Genomic DNA, 25,487 nt, shown 5'->3' with positions numbered 1-25,487 from the left:
ACAATTCAGCACTAAGTGCAAATGGATCACAGCACCCACACCACTTGAGCTGAAGTGGTCTGGGTGCCTACAGTGTCCCTTTAAGCACCTAGAGGTGTTCCTAAGTAACAATATAAACATCATCGTTGTGTCATAAGTGAATAGTTTAACTGCACTAATATGTTTATATGCAGTATTGTTTGTAACATGAGGAAAAGGAAATAGATAATACTAAGAAATATCACTTTGCCATCAACATTTCCTTAACAACAAGAGTGAAAGTACTATTTTCCTGTCATCTGAGATAGATATACATTTAGCCTGTGATTTTATGTGACTAACTTAGCAATGTGTGGTACATTTTATTACAGATACTTTCACCAGCCCACATAATTTAGCTCTAGTTGACAGGTGTCTTACTATATGAATTAAATATCGTTCTTTGATGCTAATTGTGACGTCTTGTAGACTATTCTCTGTATGAGCTTTGTCTTTAGGTCCTCCATCTTAATAATATCCCACTGTCAGTGAGTATTAGCCAAAATGGGAGATAATACTCCATAAGTGGCCAATCTGTGTCTCCCTAGCTGTTGTCATTCCGTAGCTCATAGTAATTGTGTTATTAAATTGTAGTGCAGATAATTAAAACCACCAGCTTTACAATTTGAACTGAAGTTATTTTACTGAGTAGTTTGGAGTTGGATGCTGAGTTTGTGGTGCATCAGTTTCTTATTGTTTATACAAAACTTAGTAAATATGAAGGGACATTACAAATAGCATTTTTTTTCTTTTTGAAGAAAGTGGATTTGCTTTCGAAAACATATGTGCTCATTTAAAGGAGGGATGCTGATGCTGTTCTGTGTACCTATCTGTTCTATTTATTTATTACTGGCATTTATAAAGTGCCAACATATTCCGCAGCGCTGTACAATTAGGGGAGAACATATAATAAACACAGACAAATACACAGAGATCTAGCCATTTAAGCTCTTTTATACAAAGTGCTTAGTTAGATAGCCCATGAGCTAAAGTAAGCATGTCAAACTCGCAGCCCATCTTTGAGGCCCAGCGAGCTGTGAGTACATGCTTGGTGTTAAAGCAGAGTAGGCACCTGTTTTCTCCACATAGCAGGTGCCTACGCTGCTAAAATTTAGCCGGAGGAGAAGGTGGTTGCAGCGAGGGAGCTCAGCCTTCCTGCTCTTCACTGCTCCCTCGTACGCACCATCTGTAGTGATGCCGGGCGCCAGGATATGACATCATATTCCAGCACCCGGCATCATTAAACTGCGTGCGAGGGAGCAGGAAGGCTGAGCTCCAGATAGAAGATCCCCGTTGGACCCCAGAGTTAAATACAATAATGTGAGTGTGTGTCTGTCAGAGTGTGTGGGTATGTGTGTCTTGTCAGTGTGTGTGTGTGTCTGTCAGTAAGTGTGTGTGTCTGTCAGTGAGTGCGTGTCTGTGAGTGTGTGTCTGTCAGAGTGTGTGTGTGTGTGTGTGTCTGCTAGAGTGAGTGTGTGTCTGTGTGTGTGTGTCTGTCAGAGTGAGTGTGTGTCTGTGTGTCAGTGAGTGTGTGCGTGTCCGTCTGTCAGTGTGTGTGTGTCTGTCAGTGAATATGTGTGCGTCAGTGAGTGTGTCTGTCTGTGTGTCAGTGAGTGTCTGTCTGTGTCTGTCAGTGTGTGTGTGTGTCAGTGAGTGTGTCTGTAAGTGTGTGTGTGTCAGTGAGTGTGTGTGTTTCTGTCAGTGAGTGTGTGTGTGTCAGTCAGTTTTCCGATGGCCGCGGCTGGACAGTGAAGGACCTGGAGGTGCACAGAGGCACGCAACGCCATGTAACATTCCAACGTGACATTGACGTGCTCCACCTTCACAGGGTTTTAAGAATTAGTGGGAGGATCAGCTTTGGCACAGGGTGCAGACAGCACTATTTGGAGTATACCAGAGGCTGGACTCCAGAGTCGCATACTGGCAGCGGCAATGTGAGTGGAGTCTGCTTGTTGGCTAGAGGGGGAGACTGGGATTTAGTATATGGGGGTTGGGGGACTCAAATTTAGTAGAGGGGGTGCTGTGGTTTAGTAGAGGAGGATACTGTTTTCTTTTTTTTTATTATACTGTATTTTTAAAATAAACCTACGTTTCTATGAAAATTTAAGGGTTTTTTTTGCGGCCCACATGAACTTAAACCTCATTTATTTGGCCCTTGCTAGTCTTTGAGTTTGACATGCTTGCTCTAAAGGATATACACATATTGTTATTATTAGCACGTTTGTAGTTTTTCTTATTTACCAGACAGAGGAAGCACATTTTATGAGCATGGAAATCACCAAAGAATGCTAACAGTGTCTAATACAGCTCAATTAAGGAGTCACAGTCATAAAAGAGATCTGTGAAATAGTTAATGTTACACATGGTAACACAATCCTCTTCTCCCTGCAAATAGTATATTTCTCACAAGATATAAATCCCCTTTGAAACATCAGCATAAGAATAGTCATAATATATTTTTAGAAATGAATTACAGTTTCACAGAAAGTAGTGCCTTTATGATTTGCTAGTGAACTGTGAAACAAATCTAAATGTTTTTTTAAATAAAAAATGCACTTGCATTTATTTTGTAATGACAACCAGTTTTACCATTTTATTACACAATAACACAGCTGGTCAATTGTTGGGGGAAAAAATAGCCTACTTTAGAAAAGTGCTGGGCTGAGTGGCTTGGTGTCAACTAGCAGAATATTAATTAAAGGTAAATTACACTCCTTTAAAATGTCCGTCGTAAGAGCAACACAAATGTGCAGTATAGAAAATGACAAAATCATTACAATAAATATACTACTTTTTAAACTATTCTTTACCAGTTAACAATTATCATACAAATTTTTATTTATTTTTTTGCTCAGGTTTTATTTGTCTTGCATTACATTTTGTAGATCTGAACTTGTTTAGTGAGACCAAAGAAATAGAAATTAGGAAAGGTGCAAATACTTTTTCAAGGATGTATAAATAATACATACATGTGCTTATATAGATAAATTGACAGACAGACTAAAAGACAAACAGAAAGACAGACAGTGTGATAGGTGGGTCCCCAAAATGGACCAGTAATTTTTCTGCATAAATATATTTGGCATGCCAATACAAGAACAGTTCCGAGTGATTTAACCCAGGCCTAACTTAGAGAAACTATACAAAATATAAGTAGAGAAAGAAAAGAAAGGATCCAGTCAGCTTCCAAATTTTAAGGACATTTTTTTCTAGGTGCCCCTTGTGGCTGTATTTGCTGGAAGCTAAATAGAGAAGAAAAACTATTTGTTACAAACATATTTAAATGTACTTTCCCTTACCCTGTTACCCTGTTACCCCTTACCCTGTTAGCACCTACAGGATATGCGTATATAGTTAGAAAAGAATGGTGTGTGCACCCTACATGAGAAAGTGAAGGTATGTTTAAAATACACCTTTTCAATAATGAGCCATTTTGTGACATTCAGATATACTTACATAGATATTTCCAGAAAATTACATGTGCTGTGTCTCAGCAGGCTGGGAAAAGCAGATTTCCATTGCAAATTGTTTGCTTCATAATGTCATATATGCAGTAACGAATATAAAAACAAGTTATTTCACTTGTCTGATAATAAATCACCCATAACTTCAAAATTTAAAATCTTGCAGTCGCTGGGTAGGAAACCTTTACATAGATTAGAACTATTAAACATGTGTGTTGTATATATTTATTGTGCATGGTTTTATTTCCTAAGTCGACAAACTAAATAAATACTGATCTGGCTTAAAGGGACTCTCCAGTGCCAGGAAAACAAACCCGTTTTCCTGGCACTAGAGAATCCTACAGTGCCCTCCTGCCCCCAACCCATGTTGCTGAAGGTGTTAAAACCCCTTAAAACCTGAATCAATGGCTGCGCGCGCATTATTCAGTGCTTTCCTATGGGGATTCCGGAGACGCTGGAGATCCTCATGCAGAGCGTGAGGACGTCCAGTGTTGTTTCAGTTTTATAAACTGCAATAAATACCTTGCAGGGTTAAGGTTGATGGGAGTTGGCACCCAGACCACTCCAATGGGCAGAAGTAGTCTGGGTGCCTGGAGTGTCCCTTTAATTGAGGATCAAATGTGACACCTGACATTGTGTTAAAAGTTCTTAAGAACCCGCTTTGCTTATTTGTTATATAGAGTTCTATATAATATACCTCTTTTGTCCTCTGTTACGTCTTTATATTTTGTGCACTGTGCAAATTAACAAAATGTGTATGGTATGTAGACAAAGTTACTTTTTCATGAATTTCTTTTCATTTTCTGTGTTCTTACAAATCAGAAATTGAGATTGTGATCAAAATGTATATTGGGGGTTCTTTGTGTAATGTCCAGGTGTTAATTCAGCAGGTATTTTATTTCAAATAATTACTCTTCATGAACATTTTGCCATAACTTGCCTTATACATTTTATCACGTGTACACATATGCTAAAGTCTTATTTCCTTGCCTATCACATATATAATTTTCTCTTTCCATTCCCATCTGGGCTTTAATTACCCAGCACAAAAAAAACAAAAACAATACATGCTACGGAAAGACAGATGTCCAGCAAATTTCTTTGTTGGAATTGCTAGCATAAATGTATTTTCATGTATTTTTATATTTATGTTACACGATAATGCTTTAACCAAACAAACAAACAAACAAAAAAAATATATACATATATATATATATATATATAAATGAAGGGCAAGTGTTGCCAGTGCAACTCAAAGAAAAATCAAATAGTTTATACACACAGTGAGCAATCCTTTAGAGGGTAAAAAAAAGAATTGGATTGGTAGAGGGAGAGAAACAAGTTGGTGTGTGTAAAGAGAATAAATCGCCGAATTGATGGAATCCAGATATGAGTTTATTGTGAGAAGTTAATTGTAGTTAATCCCAAATTGGTAAATCTTTAGAAATTTCTCAGTGGAGTCATCAATAGACTCTGGAATCTCCCCATCACTTAAATATACCTTATAATATGTTGGATCTTCTTTTTAATGTTTGTGTAAATGGGTAGCAACACAATTTGTATGGTTAGACTGCATGATATTTGGCTTTGTGAGGATTCTGTGAGCATATGTCTCTCTACAGTTATTTTTATTTTTGGTTCTTATCTCTATCATGAATGTTTTTATATTTATTTATATAGCCACCAACAACCATACTTACCCTGAAGACAAAGATGTGGGTCGGAAACATTGTTGTCATCTTACTCAAAATACTTATCTAAAGGAGCATTTGGTTTAAATCTCACCCAGTTATTGACCTTTATTTAAAAACCAAGAGATACATAACATGCCATCCTGCCTTTGAAGCCTTTTAGAAGAATGTTGTGCACTGTCATTGTTTATTCATGAGTCGTGAACAGTTCTATAATTAAATGCATGGTAAAACCAGACATGGATGCCTTGAAAACCAAATGTCTTTTATTGAGTGTGTGTGAAGGCACTTAATAATTCAGTGTTGATCAGGTGTGATTTTTTATTTTATTTATAAAGTGATTTATGTAACTTGAGGTGAGAAAATCCCTCATCTATTTGGAACATGTGGTTCCTTTAATTTCCAGCTAGTATGTGAGATGTTTTAATAATAAATTATCATTTCTGTCTGCCACACAATGATTCTGCATCAGTGCATAATTCCCAACCCTCCCTCACATCTATATTTATTTAAAAGCAGGATTTTATTTTATTACACATGGAGAGGTTAGAATATTCCCTTTAAATGGGTTAACAATACTATAAAATGATTTGCTCATTTAGGAACTTATGTCTCAAGCACTGTGTCAAACAGGCCTCTCTGTTCACCCGATAGTTCAGTCTCAAACAGAGAATATTCATTTTCAATATTTTACTGGTTCTTAATTTTTGTATTCTGCATCTCTGCATATCTCTATTTGGATAAAAATGCACAATGAGTAAATGTGGTATGTAAGGAGTATGAATGATTGTAAGTAAGTTAGTAGCTCCACAAAAGTGGACACTCTATATAGCTCACAACAAAGACAAGGTACCTTCAAACCATTACTGGGTGACTGTATCTTTTTAAGAATGTTTTATATTTAATACATTAATTAATTAATTGTTGCTAAAAAGAACCACAGTACTAGAGAGGATGACATATGCTCCACAGTGAGAGCTAGTCCATAGCGCAATTTTCTTGTTACCCCCTCCCCGCCTCTGTTTTTGAAGCAAAACAATTTAATTGTCCTGGAATTGGCTTCTAGAATTGTTCTCCACTTGCCCATTGAGTCCTTGATGAAGACTCTTAGTGTTCTATTGACCTTGTTTTGAGCCAAGCATTCCAATATCCATGTGTGTGGCATTATTTTAGTCAATGAACAGATTAGTCTGTCTGGCCCTGAAATCACATGTGACTGCTTGGTTTTCTGAGTTTCTGGTGTTATTTCCAAGCCCCTTCTAATTATTGCTCATGTATTGATTTGTATGCTCAGTGATCTTTGAGACTTTAATGCCTGACACAAACTACCATGTTGTGGAGAGGCAGGTGATTTCCCGCTAGATGGTGTTGTTCCATGGTGAGGGCCCTTTGTGACCTCTATTGTTTTGCCTTGTTTTAGTCAGTCAGAGTGGGGGCCTGTTGCTAGTAGCTAGTTAATTTGTGACGTTTTGTCTTTTTACAGCATTGTCACTTTATTTAACCAGTAGATAGTAATCATGTTAGGTCCTGGTGCTGACCAGGTCTTCATGTGGGCTACTCATTGGATTTCTCTTGCTGTGATGGTGACATACATGTTTATGTAGAAAATTACCACTGTGCACCATATGCATATCTCCAGTTCAACTTTGCAAAGTGCCCCTGCACATAAATTGTGTTTCTATCCCAGAGTTCCCAGCTTGACATGCAAATGAGCACAGATGGCATTGTGTTTCAGACTTGCCCTGCATTTCTAAAGGTACCATTAGCATTGGACATATTTTCAAACCATAGAATGGGCTTTTCGAGAGAGAGATAGCGAATGAGAGTAAACCACTTGTATTTCTCTCTCTCTCTCTCTCTCTCTCTCTCTCTATATATATATATATATATATAATGTGTGAGTACGTGTGTGTTTGTGTGTGTGTGTATGTGTATATATATATATATATATATATATATATATACATGTGCACACACACACACAGACATGGGGAAAATAAAGTACACCCTCTTTGAATTCTATGGTTTTACATCACAATCATCTGCTACTTAGCAGGCCTTAAAATTAGGTACATACAACCTTAGATGAACAACAACACATGACATATTACACTGTGTCACAATTTATTTAACAAAAATAAAGCCAAAATGGAGAAGCCATGTGTAAAGGACACCCCTACTGCTTCCATAGGAATTAAGGTGCTAAGTAGCAGACAGGTGATGCTAATCAAATGCGTTCTATGCTGTCCCCATTACAATGGGCTTTAAAGCCGTTGCGGCGGCATAGAACACCGTAACGGCTTAAGCCCCCAGGAGCTCCGGTGGACTAAGCCCCCAGGAGCACTGTGATCCTCTTCAGGAGGACTGCCTGACAGCCCAGGCAGCCCTTCCCTGGCAAATCAGGCCCCCAATGGCCATGTGATTGCTCTCAAAGAGCGGTCACATGGCCCCCCTATAGCTGGCTGTAGATCTGCCAGAAGGGGGACTGTTTGGGCTGTCAGACAGTCCCCCTGCTGGTGGGAAGTATAACAAAATAATAATTAAACATGTTTAAAATAAATATATATAAAATTAATAAAAAATAATAAAATAAATAAATAAAATATTTTAAAAAATTAAAATAAATTATATATACATATGTAATTTCATTCTAACTGTATTTTGTTATTATTATACATGTGTATATATTTTGCAAATGGTATGACATCATGGGGGTAATTCTCATTCCTGGGCTACCATACGGTCTCAAAGGCAACGTAACCAATTTGGCGAATTTCAATGTGAAAAAAATTAAAAATTTTACGTGCTATATTTGACCATGTAACTTCCCACAACACCATAAAACCTGTACATAGGGGGTACTGTTTTACATGTGAGACATTGCTGAATTCAAATATGTATATTTTATTGCACCTGTGAGAAGAGTCCAAACAATATGGATAGTTTCACTGGTGGAGAAGCACCTAGTTGGACACTCCAGTGGTGTCCTGGGGCTTAACCCCTATAGCTTATAGAACAGACGAAAACAGAAACTCAACCGCTGGAGTGACCCAGGCTGGTCGAGTGTACAACTGGATATGATAAACAAAATAATAATAAATCGACAAATAAAGTAAATATAATCTAGTGAAAACACCAGTAAATAGTAGTGAAGAACTTGCCTAAATGGCTCACCTCTATGTACATAATTAATATAATCCCTATGCGCCTACAGAGCTCCCAAAATGCTAACTGGCTAGTGACTTTATTAAGTAGAAACAAATGGTCAGGTCCAGAGCTAGGGGCCCATAGAGTAGGTATAAGTCAAATGACTAACATAGGTATCTGGGGTGCAGTCATGTGCAGCTATCCACGGTGCTAAGCCGTGTAACTGCAAGGAGGTCTATAATACTTAGTAACCTATATGTATGCAGTATCTGGTCTGCAGTATACTAAGTAATAGTCCAACTGGCATAAGGGGTGTCATGAATGGGTAAATGGATACCTAGCATAAATGACATTAGGAATCTAAAGTATGGGGGATAAACATATTCCTACTATCGTCCCCCTGGATCAATACAAAAATGACAATTCAACTGTAACGCTAAACAAATAATGGTTACAGTAGGAACTTTAGGAACCCCAAAATGCTGTTTCTGTGAGAAGTGCTCAACAGATAATTAAAAGTGACAAAACCCCAGGTACAATGAGAGGTGAAAAAGACAAAGATTAGGGTGACTTCATGTGCATAACCATACTTAGAGTGTTGGTTGCCTACACATGTTGATAGATTTCCCTAAGTGAAATAAAGTGAATGGAACAAAGAGCCCTTAGAGCCCGACGCGCGTTTCGGTGCTCTCTTAGATGCACCTTCGTCAGGGGCTAATTTGAGACTAGTCAGAAGTCTCCTTTTGTATGTATTCAAGTCCCAGCCACTTGCTAACTGACCAATGAGACCGCCGATATCCAGCGCCAAAAATCCCACGTGGGCATATGTAAATGCCCTGGGTAAATGAGACAATCAAAAAACCTTCCAGTCTGACGTCTTTCGACGTTTTTTTAAACTCCTTTTTATTGCACCAGAACGTTAACCCAATATGTGCCTAGTGGAGTTAATCCTAACTGGCTATTCTGTAGCAGGACACTTTCGGAATTGTAGCGGCGAATCTTAGCTACATTTCCCTCGTACAGTGTTACTGTTATTGCCCTTTGAATGCTGTTGCGGATTCAATTGTACTTGAAACTGAGTGTCCGTCTGGTGTGTCGGCATATGTTAATAAGCTATTCTCTTTTAAAGCCAATACAGGGCTGTATACACCTTCATCACTCCGTCCGAGTTTAACCCTTTGGGGCCAAATTATTAATCTATCCTCCTACCAACTGACTGCCCCAGAAATGGAACTATTGAAAAAAGGTCTGTCCTTTGTCCCAACACCCACATTCGATAGTTTCAGCTGGACCAAAGACATCCACTTGTTCGCTAGAAAACTAGCTCTCCACAAATACCATTGTATTAAAAGAACCAAACAAGCAACAAGACTAGGCTTGGAAGATAGAGACATGAACTTGCTAGACAGCCTGGTAGAACTGCTCAATAACAATGATCCATCTAGTACACAGCTAGCACCGTTCACCAATTTAAAACCAAAAAGCAGGTTTACACCATATATACCAGATTATAAGTATATAGACCTATTCGTTGAATTGTCCTGCAAAGAAATTGAGGCACTGGGCACGAACTCCCAGTCCCCGTTTCAGCCGAATAATCTGAGCACCCTGGAAACTAAAGCCTTAGGCAAACTAAAAAGAAATGAAACGATTATTATCAAACCATCCGATAAGGGTGGGAACTTGGTGGTACTGGACAGAACTCAATATGTCCAAATGGTGCACAGAATACTGGACGATAAGGACACCTATCTGGCACTCCGTGCTGACCCTACAAAAAGATTCTATGTAGAACTAAAAAACATCCTTGATCAAGCCCTCCTGAGTGAACTAATAAGTGTGGATGAGTATAAATTCATGCTTAATAAAAAACCCACCATAGCCACTTTCTACTCACTGCCCAAGATACATAAACAGCAAAAAATACTAACGGGTAGACCCATAGTGTCGGGCAATAATAATCTTACCCAAAACTGCAGTGTTTACGTGGAGCGTATATTGAGTGAATTAGTTAAAACCCTCCCATCCTATCTGAGGGACACTAAACAAACTTTAAAAGTACTGCATGACCTGACATTACCACCTGAGGCGAAACTGTGTAGCCTTGATGTAGAAGGGCTATATAGCTCTATCCCCCATAAGATAGGCCTTAACAACACACAATGGTTCCTCCAGACACGAAATCCATCTCTACAAGATCATAACCAATTTGTGCTGCAACTTCTACAGTTCATTCTAATGCACAACTACTTTCTCTTTGAGGGCACGTACTACCACCAGGTGAGAGGGACTGCTATGGGGACAACTTGTGCCCCCTCCTATGCAAACCTCCACCTGGGGTGGTGGGAACACAACGTAGTTTTTGGCCAAGAATTTCTGGACTACCATGACCACATCAAGATGTGGAAACGGTATATAGATGACGTACTGATTGTCTGGACAGGAACTAATGAATACTTTGAAGAGTTTGTGAAGGCACTCAATGTAAACAATTTGAACCTCAAGTTTACACATGAGATGGGTGGGAAACAGATAAATTTCTTGGATCTGACACTACAAACCATAGAAAATGAACAGTATATCTCCACTACCCTTTTCAGGAAACCCACAGCTACCAACAATTTCCTGAACTGGCAAAGCCATCACCCTAGCACTCTTAAAAAGGGTATACCGATAGGACAATACTTGCGCGTTAGACGCAACTGCTCTACTCTCGAAGAATTCAAATGTAAAGCCAAGATTTTAAGATCTCAGTTCAAAACCAAGGGCTATTCGAATAGGTGTCTTAAATCCGCCTATAAGAGAGCCATAATGACTGAACGCGAAACACTCCTTGTAGAAAAGCATAAGAATGATAAACCTCGTAACATAATCAGGTGCATTGGCACCTTTGATTCTGGCTGGGACCCAGTAAAACAGATTCTAGGGAGATACTGGCCCCTCATCTACCAAGACCAACACCTCAAAGAGGTTCTAACCCCATATGCATCACTTACAGCCAGAAGAGGACGCAATCTCAAGGACCTTTTGGTACCCAGCCACCTTTCACCACCGAAATTGGAAGGCACATGGCTGAAAACCCCAGCAGAAGGCACCTTCCAATGCGGCCGTTGTAAGGCATGTAAGTTCATTCGTAGAAATTCAAAGACTTTCTCGAATTCTACAAACACCCAGACACATGCAGTTAAGACCTTTTTTAACTGCCAGACTGCAGGCCTGATTTATTTTCTAACATGTAGCTGCGATTTGAAATATGTAGGGAAGACCTTTAGACCATTTAAAAACAGGATTCTCGAACATGTGAACTCTGTGAACCCCACGAGACAGGTTGATACTGTCATCTCTAGACACCTGAAACTAAAACACGGAGGCTCCGCACATGGCCTACGTTTTAATGGAATTGAAAAGATAAAGCTAGGTCCCAGAAAAGGTGACATTGATACTAAACTTCTCCAAAGAGAGAGTTACTGGATTTTTACACTAAAAACCCTATCCCCAAATGGACTGAATGAGGGTTTTTCCTACACCCCCTTTATATGAGAATTCTCTACACTAACAAAGGGAAGCGAGTTCATTCCATCCCAAAACATTAACATTATTATTATCCGTACCACTCCCGTGAAGTGGCTCTACACATCCAGTTTTTAAGCACGCTTTGCTAATCCTCACTATTACTAAATTGTAATATATATGTATATACTGTAAATACCTGTAAATATTTAGATTTAATAATCATTATTACCACTATGGTTATTAGTATTGTATTCCAGGTCCCATGACCAACCGCCCTGCCACTTAACAGTCTGGTACCTCCATATTACATATTATAGACGGTAACACAATAGCCTTTATGACTACACTCTATGTAAGAAGAGGTATTGCATCAAATACCGTCTGGATTTTCATGTAGTAGGATACACGATGATGACACAAGTCAGTGGCTACTCGAAGGCGTCTCAGCCTCAATTGATCCTCTATATGTCATATACAGGGACTACTCGATCCCCTCTTGACTTCTAACACAGTACATAGCCGGAGTAAAGGACTGAACATTATGCCTGTTACCGACCGGATAGACTAATCTATCAGCCTATATGGACGTATTAAATAGACTATCTGTAAACTTCATGGCGCTATATATATATTAGCCCTGCCACGTAACATGAAGAGAGCAGTATGAATACTCTATATAAGCACTATGGCCGAATAAGCAACTTGAGTAGGAGTTGTAGATGTCGCCCATAACACAGAGAGCTCGGTCCTATTGATGCCTTTCGGCACCCAACGGGTTAAATACCCGAGGACCATCCGCAATACGGCAGAGTGATGTGACCAGATACCTCTGGCACATACTTAGCGGGTATGCAGCATTACAATGAGATTCTGCAATAGAGGGACGTTTTCCATACTCATGATGAGAGGAGCTATTGCCATATCCATCCCACTAACAACTAGTAGCTTTAGAATATTCATATAGCAACTCAGAGCTGAACAGTACACTTCTAATGTACTTGCAAGGTCCACACGACCAACATCCTACCCCCCAACACAGCTCCTGAACCGGCAAGCATCTTTCTGGTGCAGTACACCCGCTATTGGCTCTTCAAACATTGAAGGTTTTTAGCCACTGTAGCACTAGGAGTACAATAGACCATAATCACCCGATCCGCTTGCAACACCCAAAGGGTTAAACTCGGACGGAGTGATGAAGGTGTATACAGCCCTGTATTGGCTTTAAAAGAGAATAGCTTATTAACATATGCCGACACACCAGACGGACACTCCGTTTCAAGTACAATTGAATCCGCAACAGCATTCAAAGGGCAATAACAGTAACACTGTACGAGGGAAATGTAGCTAAGATTCGCCGCTACAATTCCGAAAGTGTCCTGCTACAGAATAGCCAGTTAGGATTAACTCCACTAGGCACATATTGGGTTAACGTTCTGGTGCAATAAAAAGGAGTTTAAAAAAACGTCGAAAGACGTCAGACTGGAAGGTTTTTTGATTGGCTCATTTACCCAGGGCATTTACATATGCCCACGTGGGATTTTTGGCGCTGGATATCGGCGGTCTCATTGGTCAGTTAGCAAGTGGCTGGGACTTGAATACATACAAAAGGAGACTTCTGACTAGTCTCAAATTAGCCCCTGACGAAGGTGCATCTAAGAGAGCACCGAAACGCGCGTCGGGCTCTAAGGGCTCTTTGTTCCATTCACTTTATTTCACTTAGGGAAATCTATCAACATGTGTAGGCAACCAACACTCTAAGTATGGTTATGCACATGAAGTCACCCTAATCTTTGTCTTTTTCACCTCTCATTGTACCTGGGGTTTTGTCACTTTTAATTATCTGTTGAGCACTTCTCACAGAAACAGCATTTTGGGGTTCCTAAAGTTCCTACTGTAACCATTATTTGTTTAGCGTTACAGTTGAATTGTCATTTTTGTATTGATCCAGGGGGACGATAGTAGGAATATGTTTATCCCCCATACTTTAGATTCCTAATGTCATTTATGCTAGGTATCCATTTACCCATTCATGACACCCCTTATGCCAGTTGGACTATTACTTAGTATACTGCAGACCAGATACTGCATACTTATAGGTTACTAAGTATTATAGACCTCCTTGCAGTTACACGGCTTAGCACCGTGGATAGCTGCACATGACTGCACCCCAGATACCTATGTTAGTCATTTGACTTATACCTACTCTATGGGCCCCTAGCTCTGGACCTGACCATTTGTTTCTACTTAATAAAGTCACTAGCCAGTTAGCATTTTGGGAGCTCTGTAGGCGCATAGGGATTATATTAATTATGTACATAGAGGTGAGCCATTTAGGCAAGTTCTTCACTACTATTTACTGGTGTTTTCACTAGATTATATTTACTTTATTTGTCGATTTCTTATTATTTTGTTTATCATATCCAGTTGTACACTCGACCAGCCTGGGTCACTCCAGCGGTTGAGTTTCTGTTTTCGTCAGTATTATGACATTCGCAGTTAGAGTCACTTAGAACAAAACATTTTTTTTCAAATTCTTATTTTCTCCCACTTTTTAATATTTTATTCATATTAAATTATGTTTCATACCTAAATATTTGTTGTTAAATGAAAGCCCTGTTTCCCCTGAAAAAAAATGATATATAATAAGTGTGTGTGCACATAATATGAAAGAGGCGAATTACACCTGGACAGACATATAGCGCAAATTCAAGTTTTTGTTAACGTTTTGTTTTGATCACAACGTGTACATTTGGCTCAGTCCTTAAGGGGCTAGGGGGTTAAATGCCTCTAGTGGCTGTCTGAGTGAAAGCCACTAGAGATGCTTTCACCTAAATACCCAAGTAAAAGTCACCGTTGGAGCCCTTACATGGTTCAGTGAACACTAGCATAGATCGGTTAAAACTATAGCATTAGGAATACATCTTTGCATTCCAAATGCAATAGTGTTTGTTTAAGTATATTTTTATTTATGTGTTAATGTCACACAGAGTAGTAGTGATTTCATTCTAGGAAACAATTGAATATTTGACAGAGTTACATAGCCATTATTAGCTTCCTGTAACTGTGGATATAGCCAAACAAGACCATTGACATTTTTCTGTGCCATATTAGGTTTTTGTATTATGTGATATGCATATATTTCCATTTCTAATCTTTAAAATCTGCAATCTTTTGAGATTTCCATTTCAGCCTGCTTCCTTGTTTTATCATGAACAGGAAATGCATTTCCTTTATGGTTTGAGCCACACTTACATGTTGCAAAGATTAGATGCCCTTTTCATAACCTATCCAAGTTCTCAAAGGCAAACTAGAGACTCTACAGCTGAAAATGAAATCAAAGAAGAAATATATATGTATGTATGTATGTATGTGTATATATATATATATATATATACACATACATACATACATACATACATACATACATACATACATACACACACACACACACACACACACACACACACTATATGTATTTGGACACCTGACACCAACAGGGACATTGTATTGTAAATACATAGACATTCATATGTAGTTGTTCCCCCCTTTGCAGTTGTAAGAGCTTCCACTCTTCTGGGAAAGCTTACCTCAAGATTTTGGAGTGTTTCTGGGGGAATTTTTGCCCATTCATCCAGTAGAGCATTTTTGAGCTCAGGCACTGATGTTTGATGAGAAGGCCTGGCTCGCAAGCTCAGTTCCAGTATATCCCAAAGGTGTTTGTAGGGGTTAAGATCAAGGCTGTGTGTGGACTAGTGAAGTTTTTCCACACCAAACTCATCCAATCATGTCTATATGGACCTTGCTTTGTGCACCGAGGTACAATAATGCTGGAATATAATGTAAAGTAAACTATGGATTCAATTCACATTTCTTTTATACGCGTAAAATAATTCTTAAACTTTGACTACATTCTTTCTTTGTTGCTGTCTTGTAGAACACGCCCTTCAGGAAAAGCTGAAGAAACAAAATGGAACAAATCCAGACTGTGAATTGTTCCCATGCTTAGCATCAATCAAGAAGGTATGTATGTAAATAAAAAGTAGGCCACATTATTAGTATGTTGAGAAAATGGATGCTCTGAATATGTCTTTTTAGGTACATTTTTGTGTTTTACGAGTTTTGTGATGGAACGTGCAATTGAAATGCTACAAAGAGCAAATTCACAAGACAACGGGTTAAAGAGATGTTATAGTGGGAAGTTCTACATAGAAAGCTTTCCAGAAGAGAATTATAGAACATATTGGAAATTAAACGTAAAGAATTTCACAATTTCCATAGCAAAATATTATCTTTTAGGTTCTATATTTTCATTTGCATCTGAATGGTGTTCATAAAGATATGTAAAAGGGGCACACTTACACAATTTTAATTTCACATTTAGCATTTATTTTCTTCTTCTAAATTTGTCTTCTAAGACAACACTAAATAAAGGGATGCCACGCTATTTAGTTAAGCTTTATAAAGTACAGATAATCCGAGATGCGGAATGTCAGGTAACTGCAATACAATAAACGTAGCTAAACATTTTGCTTTTATGTACATATTTTTATAGTAATTCCTAAACTATATACATATATTTATATATATATATATATATATATATTTTTTTTTTTATTTTTTATTTTTATTTTTTTTTTTATAGAAGACATGAGACCCTAGGGGTAACACTGTATTGATGAGCTTCAGGATTGTGACTGTCCTACTTTAAAGCAGCACTGTCATGCCGAACTTACCTTACCTAATCGCTTCTTCTTCTCTCAGGATCTGTTCTTCATTTTCTTTAAAACATAAGACAAAGTAAGGACTACTTTGTCTTATGTATATTTCCTACGCCTGACCAGCTATGACCAGCGGAGGAGCAAAGTGTGCATCTCATTATACCTCCTTTCACTATTCCCGAACATCCTGTCATTTAGATAGAACGCCGGCAAAACTACCGAATTTCGCCCTAACAGAGTGAGAACAGTTTTTTCAGTCATGTTAGGACGACAATCTGTACTTTTAGGTCCGTTAGAAATTTGCAGCTGCTTAGTAGATAGCTCCCTAAATCCCACGGTATCGACCAAAAGGCTGAAAGACCAACTTTACTAGTAAAGATTAGGGTGAGGGGGGTAGGTAGGGCTTTATTTAATTGTATTTGGCTGAGGGGGTGACTAGGGTCTTGGGGACCCCTTGTCACCTGGGGGGAGGACAATAGCGGCTCCTCACTGTTTAGTAGACATGCCCCTACTCGTGGCATAGCGAGTAGGGGCATTCCCTTTTGCTAATATGGGGGTCATATTGACCCCCCATAGAGTGAGGGAGGACATGGGGGCTTAGGAAGTGGTGGGGAGCACAGCTCGCTGCCTCTTCTATCTTTACATGTTACAAGAAGGGAGCTGCGCACCGTTTAATAAACTAAATGAACAAACAAATTAACACCGATATTCGGTATTTGCTTGTTCATCTAACATTTCTATTCATTCATTCGTCTTTCTGACGAATGAATGAATAGATTAAATTCCTGTCTGAATTTCAGACAATTGCCCCAGTGCATTTGTCATGACATGGCCCCATTCACATCACTATCTAGTTTAGGCAGATGACGTGTCCCACAGGGCCTTCATCTACCCACACAAATATGGCGGCGTCCAGGACTTAGGTCCGGCACAAAATAAAGTTTAAAAAAAAGGTAATATGGGAGACCTTAGGAAATATGGGGGTGAGTTGGGGGGGGGGGATTAGATGTAGTGGAGTCGGGAGGGGGGTTAAAAAAAAACAAAAACAAAAAAAACCAGATGCGGCCATGACAGTGACACTTTAATTAGTAGGTAGCATTTTATCAACAAATTTATTGGGACCACATTGATAAGGGAACTACTAATTTTAGCCAAAATTTTAGGCGGAAAACTGGAAATCTTCTCTAATGCTATTTTTCAGCTTGACAATTTTAACCTAAAATTCAGTTTCATTTTCAAATCTCATAATTTGTTTGCAGTGATGTATTTACATTTAAAGCTACCATAGGCCAAGGCATGCCAATGCTCCTTCACCCACCACACACTAATAAATATGTGATCAGTCAGTCACCACATATACTTTAGAAGTTGCATTAAAGGTACAATATAGGGTCAGGAGCACAAACATGTATTCCCATAGAAAAGCAGTGGATTGGCTGAGATTGTCAATTCATGAGGTGGGACGGGGGTGGAGCCAAACGCTGCCCTGGTCAATCAGCATCTCTTCATAGAGATTCATTGAATGAATGGATCACTGTGAGGAAAGTTCAGTGTCTCAATGCAGAGGGTGGAGACACGAAGTGTGCAGCACTGCCCCAGGAAGCACCTCTAGTAGCCATATGAGGTGTCCCTAGGCTGAAATTTAAACACTGCCTTTTGTCTGAAGAGGCCTGCAAAGACTTTATCCATCTAGTGCTATATGTCTTGATATGTTTGCTTAGCTAGCACCACAAAAAATACATTATAATAATATTATTAAAACAATGTGATCTTGCCACCCCATGCAGAATGCTTTCCTAGGCCCAGAGCAAGTTGGTTTAAAGGACCACTCTAGGCACCCAGACCACTTCAGCTTAATGAAGTGGTCTGGGTGCCAGGTCCAGCTAGGGTTAACCCATTTTTTATAAACATAGCAGTTTCAGAGAAACTGCTATGTTTATTAATGGGTTAAGCTTTCCCCCTAATCCTCTAGTGGCTGTCTCATTGACAGCCGATAGAGGCGCTTGCGTGATTCTCACTGTGAAAATCACAGTGAGAGCACGCAAGCGTCCATAGGAAAGCATTGTAAATTTGCACACAAGCGTCCATAGGAAAGCATTGTAAATGCTTTCCTATGCGACCGGCTGAATGCGCGCGCAGCTCTTGCCGCGTGTGTGCATTCAGCCGACGGGGCGGAACGGAGGCGGAGAGGAGGAGGAGAGCTCCCCGCCCAGCGCTGGAAAAAGGTACGTTTTAACCTTTTTCCCCTTTCCAGAGCCGGGCGGGAGGGGGTCCCTGAGGGTGGGGGCACCCTCAGGGCCCTCTAGTGCCAGGAAAACTAGTATGTTTTCCTGGCACTAGAGTGGTCCTTTAAGCGTAAATACATTCCTGCATGCGTAGCTAAATAAAATAACTAAAATAACTAACTCTTGTTACATTTCTTTTGTTTTTTATCATATGTACACAATACTCAATCATGACCCAGGCACCTCAGCTTTAGCATTGGGACTTTTCAACAGAGAAAGATTAACTATGTTAAGCTGAATGTGAGCATTGAAAGAGACAATGCTAATTTGTTTGAGAGAGCTGTCTAGTTAAGGACATATGCTGACTGCATTTGTTACATACAATCTACTAATTCTTCCAGAGTTTATTTTCTACAACTGGTTAACCTGGGAATATATCATTATAATAGCAAATAGTAACAATTTGTCTGGTGTGTTATAGCTAAAACCTCAATGCCACTGTCTTTAGGAGATGGATGGGTGGATGGATGTGAATATATGTGTGTGATTTATGAAATATAAATATGTGTTTCTTATGCATACTCATTGTTACATTTGTGTTAATAATGTGGGTGTGGAAATTAAAGCAGTGCAATGATTTCTTATTTTAGAGAGAAATGGGGAACTCGGAAAGTCAGTACAGTCTGCAAGGAACAAGAAGTCCTAATGGCAGCGCTGTGCCAGATGCTAAACAGAAGAGCTGTTCTCTAAAAATTCATGGCATACATACAAAAGAGGAGAAAGGTTGGACTTCACCCGGCTGGGAACGTAATAGTAGCAGTGTGACCTACAAATCACGATCATTGGCAAGAACTTGTCTCTCTCAGTGCAAAAGCAACCCACCATATTCATCAAAGCATGGTGATATTGTGTTAAAAGGTTCTAAAAGTATCACTCACTCCAAGTTTAGGCCAAGTGTGCCTGGTGGTTGTTGCCAGGGAAACAATAACACATATTTGCCAGATAATGGCTATCATTATGTTGAGACAAGAGATCATATGGGATGTAATGGGCACATTTTAAACTGTTATGGTATCCATGAGAGCATGCCATCTGCCATGCAAGCAGAAGAAAGAAAGAGTCCAAAAGTTATAATTAAAACATTAGGAAAACTGGATAGCTGTCTTAGAGTTGAATTTCACAACAGTGGTAATTGTGTCCCCACTGAGGACTCTGATGGACCAGTCCAACTGTTGAGATATTCTCCTGCATTGGAATCAAAGGAAACCAAGCAACATGAACCTCAGAGGAGTCCAACCATGGATTACACAGCGAGCCATGGACTGATGGCAAGTGACAGTGGTCTTAGATCTAGCAAAGGCAGCTCAATAAGTTCTGATTCATCATGGTATGATTGCCCATGGGGAAATACTAGAGACATTAATGACATGGATGGTTCATATATGACAAGGAGTACTCCAGACACCAGCATACATGGGGATGTGATGCCAAATGACAACAATCAAATCTTTAACCAGAGGTCATCACTTTCATCCCTGCGTGAGCTCTACAAACGTTCTAATTTAGAAGGAGTCATGACTCCAGGAGGTCGATTCTCTGATGAATATCTAGGTGCACATCAGAACCTCTGTAATAGAGTCTCTTTTGCTTCAGAGATTGATGTTCCATCAAGAGTAGAGCATAGAGCACCAACACAATATTCTTCTTACACACTTCCCTGCAGGAAGTCAAGGCCGTTAGCTGAGGATTCTTCTAAGAAAGACACACTAAAAAACCGAATGAGACGTATCAGTGATTGGACAGGCAGTCTTTCAAGAAAGAAAAGAAAACTGCAGGTTGGTATTTTGAAAACATAAATATACTAGCATGCTGGTTAAGTTGCTATTGGGATCGAGCAAAATAAAGGTATAGTAAATAAAAGGGTCTTATATTTATATATATTTTTCCAATAACTACGTTCCAACTTGTATCAAACTGAATGATAAATATTTAGTTAATTGAAAAACATGAATAACAAAAATAGTATAAAGGGAGCATTCACTGATTAACAGCAAAAATATAAAAAAAAACACATTCTAGACTTCTGGAGGGATAAAGTAATTTTTAAAAGACAATTTTTAACATGTGAATTATGTTAGAATAAGAAATCTATTTAATACAGTGATTTATGACTTGAAATGCATAAAACCTGTATTGAAAGCTACGTACATGTTTCCAATAAAGTCAGAAGCTTGGCACTCTAGATCAATGCAGCTGATTAAGTAAATGATAAATAATATTGAGAAATAAATATAATAATAAAAATGTGTTCTAAAAGGAAACACTTATAGCAGCTTTCTTTCATTCCCAGGGACAGTCCTAGTTTTAATCCAGAATCATTGTATATGTTTATGTCCATTTAACTATGTGGACAATACAGTTGCTAAGGTTTTTGTATTTAAAGGAGTTTTTGAGGTGTGTTCAAGTTTTGATTGGGCAATACAAAATTCTGAAATGTAAGCAATATGCCTTTTTCATTCTGTTTTTGAGAAGTTCTTAATTACTATTATACTTAGTGTCCTAATTGTTGCTCTGAATTTTCTTTTGCTGTGAAATCTATATAGATGTCAAACTGATATTCTTATTGATCAACATTTATTACTGCTTTAAACTGAGTTTTAGAATCTCATAGTGTTTGCAGATAGTGAACATATTTTGCTTCATTTTGAATAAATTACCTTTATTTGAACCTCTCCATTTACATAACAGGATCCAAAGTATAAAGATGTCAGTGAATGCTTTGACAGTGGTATCGATGGGGTCACGGCTGAGACCAACTCCTCTCCACGGCCTTCTGGTTCGGTGTGGTCTTCAGGGTCTGGACAGCTCCTGTCACAGAGAAATGAACATAGCAATGCAGTTAACAGTGATGTCTTAAGGCAGAACATTTATGAAAACTTCATGAGAGAGCTTGAACTGGAAAAGACCAGCGCTGAGGAAACGGCCACATCTACGGGAACTGAAGAATCAAGCAATGATTCACTTAGTTCTTTGGAGCAGCTTGACCTGCTTTTTGAGAAGGAACAAGGAGTTGTTCGCAAAGCTGGGTGGCTCTTTTTCAAACCTCTAATCACTCTGCAAAAGGAAAAGAAACTGGAGTTAGTAAATCGGAGGAAGTGGAAGCAGTATTGGGTAACACTTAAAGGTAAGGTTAAGTAACAATGTACAGTGTTGTCAATCATGACAGATGGAATGCATAGGGGGCTACATTGTTTTGTGCATACAGTACATTAAATCTCATCAGAGCTAGTCACAACCTTGTGATATACCCTAACAATAGCTGCGACTGTAGTTTCACACAGCGGTTACTCTGTATTGCCAGGAGGGTAAGAGAGATTTCAGTAAGTGAGATTGCAAGTTGGAGCATACTTTGCATATGTTTATTAAATACACATTACTCCTCTTAATGCACATTGCTACTTGTCTTATAGTTTTGAGGCTTTGCATAGGAATTTTTGTAAATCTCTGTGAAAGCAAGAACCTCATGTTACTATGGTTTTCAAGAGAAGTGTTGTTTTGAGATGTATAAACAAAACACAAATCTAAAACATAAAAATATAGAGAAACAACTCATAGAATAATACTGCAGGAAAACTTAAAATTCCCAATTTTCAAGTTTACAGTCACAGGATTTCATATGGAATTACTCACATCACATAGAATGTTGATTTAGGATATTATGTATTTGTCGAAATTGTCATGAGACTCATGCAAAAAGAAAATTGAAACAAATATAGTGCAACACTGTGGGTTAAAATAACAGATCACACTTTAATATGTTACAATCACAAGATACAAGTGAAAAAAATGCCTGTCAATCAAGTCCTACAGTCCCCAATCTCGGTCCATGTTGGTAGATATTCTAAATGAAAGGGAGGAGTGCTCACAGGTACAATATGTCAATTGTACAATATGTCAAAAAAATTTTTTTTAAAGTAGTGATGAAATATAAACAGCCCTACGCGTTTCATTTTTGAATTAAGACTTAATCAGGGGTAATAAAGTGAACAATTTCCACAGTGATATACTAACAAATATGCACATATATTGTTTAAATAAGTCTTCAAGTCCGGTGGTGGACTGCCATAAGCCAATCCGAGTGTTTGAGATGTGATTACATTTCACCTTGTATGCAGTAATACATTTCTGTTGTCTCATATTTTTAATATCACCTCTAAAAGTGATGCTTAATCTTGGTCTAAAAACTGGAAATAAAGGTTTAAAAGCATATACTGACCTATAACATGTTACATTAAAGGTAGAGCAAATTCTGATTTTATTTGCTCTGTATTATGCTATATGCAGTGGAAAAGACTTTAATAGAATCTACACCTAAATACCATCTGCCGTTATATTTACAATATATCATTATTCACGTAAATTTCAATGGATATTAGGTTAATCTATTGAAATGCAGTGTGCTAGCAATAATATAAAATTAAGAGGTGTTGAAAGTCTGCTTAATTTTAGGAGCACCAAATTCTAAATCTAATTTGAGCCTTGCCATGGTGTCTGGCAAGTTTATACCCTATAACCATTTGTTATCCCTAGTTACTTGTTTTGTATATATAGTGGACACAGTGTTTAGTGGCTAAGAGTTATTTAGGTTTATTTGGCTACACAATTATATATCTCATGATAATCTGTGTCTCACACATATTTACATCTTTGAAGGTGTGGTGGTAAAACATTAGTGTCACTGCAAAATATTTAGTAAATGTCTTTGTATATGATTGTAGCCTCAAGGTTTTAACAAGATTGGTCAAGCCTTGATGTGCGAAAATGATATTATCTGTCTCTTGAAGCCAGGCAGGTGTTCACTTGAGATTGTTGAAGCTATTACAGAAAAACTGGAAAATTAAGTATATTAATCACTTGAGAAAAACAAGTAATGATTGAGGCAGATCTGTTCATGTATTAAAAGGGATATGATTATTTTATATTCAATACAGAAAAAAACAGCCGTGCACTGAACTTTGGTTGCCAGCTTTCTGCTGATGTTTTCTCTAGCTTTATCTTGTCACATAAAAATATCACTGACAGGAAATTATTAAAGGATTATATTCCAATGTTCTACTGATTTCAAAGTTAAGGCCAGAGTAGCCAAACTGAAAGCATAGCAGACTGAGATAATTCTTTCACTTGGGCTATTTTATCCATAAATTTGATATTCACCTTGGATTTTTACTTGAGTGAAAAACCCTGTTAGTAACAAAATAAAGGTACTGGCATGATACCTTTAAAGCGGAGCAGGACAAATCAATCGCTCCTTGCACTGTGTACTGTCTCTTGGAGAAGGCTGCTGGGATATATGATGATGTCATACCCAGCGCTTGAGACAGCCATATGGCAAAAAAAAGGGCAAATGATTTAGAAAGAAGCTGCTTGCCAGTAATGCTTTAATAGCTGCAATGGGGTTATGCCCTGCTCAGTTTGTGTGTATATCAGTAAATATGTGTGTATTTCAGTGTGTGTATGCAGTCTCTGTGCATGTCATTGTGTGCTTATTTGAGTGTGTGTGTATATATTTTTAAAATGTGATTAAAAAATCAGTTTGACTTATTTTAATATAATATATTTTAATATATATATATATATATATATATATATATATATATATATATATATATATATATATATATATATATATATTCAGCCACCACACACACATCACTCAACAGGCACACATCCTAACCCCCCTCATACAGCTTTCAGCTTCCTTTACACAAACAACACTACATGTTCTTGCACTCAACATTCAACAAGCCAAACACAAAACACTCAGTCTCTCTCACATACATTCCTAACATACAACACTCAGCCACCACTCATGACACTCAACCACCGCAGTTAACATAGCAGAGGCCATAGGAGGGCCATTGTCTGGCATCCTGTCTAGTGTCCTGGGCAATCATAATCCAGCACTGGTATGTAGCAATTGATGTTGCTGTCCTAATCCAGAGCAGCTCTTAAAACTGATACAGAATGCAAGTCACAGAGTGATGTTACAGAACAGTCAACATGTAATGTAATGCTAACAAGAAATATTTCATAGTTTATTCTGGAAATGCAATTGTGCTTATTAGGTGAAGATGCTATGGAAATTCCAAGCAGATTAGATATTTGTAAAATATTCTAACTGGAAAATTACTAGATATTTTATAAAGCATTCTCACTGAAAAAAATACTTTCTTCTAGCCATTTTTATTCCAGTGGACTATATGTCTGGATTGGCTACTTTTATATTCAATTCAATGAAAATGTGATTTCTTTAGCACTTTAGCATTTCTTTAGATTATCAGAAAGGATACTTTCCCCCAAAGCAGCAGAGTCTGCCAATAATCCAGAAGCCAAACACTTGAAGGACACAAAAACATTCACTGACAATCTAATCAGTGTGAATGTATCAATAAAACATACTAACCAAAAAGAAAGTCCAACATAACATTTCCTGTATTTTTGGTTTTCATTAGTATATTTTTACCATAAAACTTAAATTATGATAGAAGTGACATTATCATCATATATCCCTACTGTATTTAAATTACTTGAGGAATATTATTTTGAGTAGGATGTTCAAGCCAGTTTCTCATACTTAAATCTAATAAGAACAATGAGCAGAGTAATCCCCTTTCCGTGTAATAAGATTGCCAAGAGAAAAAGAAACCCTTT

General features: G+C 38.2%; 1 protein-coding gene across 2 annotated transcripts in view; it reads left to right on the top strand.

Annotated features, from left to right (window-relative positions):
- Nucleotides 1–25,487, top strand: part of TIAM2 (TIAM Rac1 associated GEF 2) — a 370,710-nt gene that overhangs the window by 137,552 nt on the left and 207,671 nt on the right. For both annotated transcript variants that reach the window (XM_063443422.1, XM_063443421.1), the window contains 3 exons: nucleotides 15,768–15,853; nucleotides 19,427–20,611; nucleotides 21,525–21,960. In XM_063443422.1, coding sequence (XP_063299492.1) covers nucleotides 19,433–20,611; nucleotides 21,525–21,960 — 1,615 coding nt within the window. In that variant the 5' untranslated portion in view covers nucleotides 15,768–15,853; nucleotides 19,427–19,432. The remainder of the gene's footprint in view (nucleotides 1–15,767; nucleotides 15,854–19,426; nucleotides 20,612–21,524; nucleotides 21,961–25,487) is intronic.

The sequence above is a fragment of the Pelobates fuscus genome, chromosome 2 (assembly GCF_036172605.1).
Source record: "Pelobates fuscus isolate aPelFus1 chromosome 2, aPelFus1.pri, whole genome shotgun sequence".
Lineage (NCBI taxonomy): Eukaryota > Metazoa > Chordata > Amphibia > Anura > Pelobatidae > Pelobates > Pelobates fuscus.
This window is presented reverse-complemented; position numbering and strand designations above follow the sequence as displayed.